Raw genomic sequence first — 1437 nt, forward strand, 5'->3', positions numbered from 1 at the left:
CTGTGTCCTTGCACCCACTCTTTTTAACATCTTTTTACTTGCCCTAATAAAGTTCACTCATGTCACCCTGGGAAGAGATGTTGGCATAAGTATTCAACACCGGTTAGATGGCAGCCTTTTTAACACCCGACGCCCGTACGCCATAACTAAAGTCTCTTCCACGCAGGTAATAGAACTGCAATATGCTGATGACTGTGTCATTGTTGCGTATGACGCCGATGATCTGTAGAATATTCTTGATGTCTTTTCTTCCACTTATACTGCCATGGGTCTCAGAGTCAATACCTTAAAAACAGAAATACTTGTTCAAACTATACATCCACCTGAAACACCTCACCTTTTTCTCGTCAATGGAGAACCCGTTAAAACAGTAGAACATTTCATGTACCTCGGTAGCGTCGTCCACTCAGACTGCTCAGTGGACCTGGATATCCAAAGAAGAATTAATCTTGCCTCCACTGCCTTTGGCCGCCTCAGAGACAGAGTCTTCTCAAATAACAACCTCAGAATAGACACCAAGGCAGCAGTATATAAAGCCGTATGTATATCCTCCCTACTTTATGGCTCAGAAACTTGGACTACCTATCCGCACCCTGGAGAATTTTCACACCAGAACGTGCTACCTTTCACACCAGAACGTGCTACCTTTCACACATCCTCCCCAGTTGAGAGTATATACCATCCATATAAAAAAGAAAATACTTTTTCATGGTATGTAGTACATGTACATCATAGAAAAGAACGAAGGGATACATTATCTTTCTTTATATGCTTTTAATTTCAGAATAAAACGGGTAAACATAAATTCATACTCTTCTCAGTGGGTTTCATACATCCCAGAGGCCTATCCATGTATCCTCTAGTCATGAGAGTAAGAGACCTGAGGAACTAGGGAACATTATGCACTGACTATGCCTGTGTACAAGTATTTAAAAATAACTTCTGTAATTGAACAGCAACACACCTGACAATTGTTCTGCGGAACTCTCAATGCCAAGCCACCATAAAATGGGGAAAAATAATATTTCTTATACATATAGTCAACAGATTATCCTGAATATTCATTGTAAAGGCTATCTTTTATAACCTGACATTATGAGCATAGGAATTCCTGAGTATCATGAGGTTTTGCTGGAAGAAAGTTGTTGTCAAAGGTGAGCAAAGTTCATGAATCCTTTTAATCAATCACTCAATCAATTCAACCATCCTGAATCCACTGCTAAACAAAGGCCTCTTTTATAGCATTCCATGATTCCCTGACCTCACCAACCTCTGCCACGTCACTCCGGCAAACTTCTCTATATCGTCTCTCCACCTTCTGTCTGGTCTTCCTCTTCCACGTTTCCTATCTTGCGGCATCTATTCAATAACACACTTGCTCCATCGCTCATCAGTCGTTCGCGCTATCTTACCTGCCCAATTTCACTTCCTCTCTTT

General features: G+C 41.0%; 1 protein-coding gene across 1 annotated transcript; it reads left to right on the forward strand.

Moving 5' to 3' along the window:
• Nucleotides 1-265: 265 nt before the first annotated feature.
• On the forward strand, nucleotides 266-909 carry LOC143021960 (uncharacterized). The gene is made up of 2 exons (XM_076179881.1): nucleotides 266-711; nucleotides 822-909. The coding sequence occupies exons 1-2, from the start codon at nucleotides 266-268 to the stop codon at nucleotides 907-909; spliced, it is 534 nt and encodes a 177-aa protein (XP_076035996.1).
• The last annotated feature ends 528 nt before the right edge of the window (nucleotides 910-1437 follow it).

This window comes from Oratosquilla oratoria, chromosome 43 (assembly GCF_046742065.1).
Source record: "Oratosquilla oratoria isolate Oo_2021 chromosome 43, ASM4674206v1, whole genome shotgun sequence".
Taxonomy (NCBI): Eukaryota; Metazoa; Arthropoda; class Malacostraca; order Stomatopoda; family Squillidae; genus Oratosquilla; species Oratosquilla oratoria.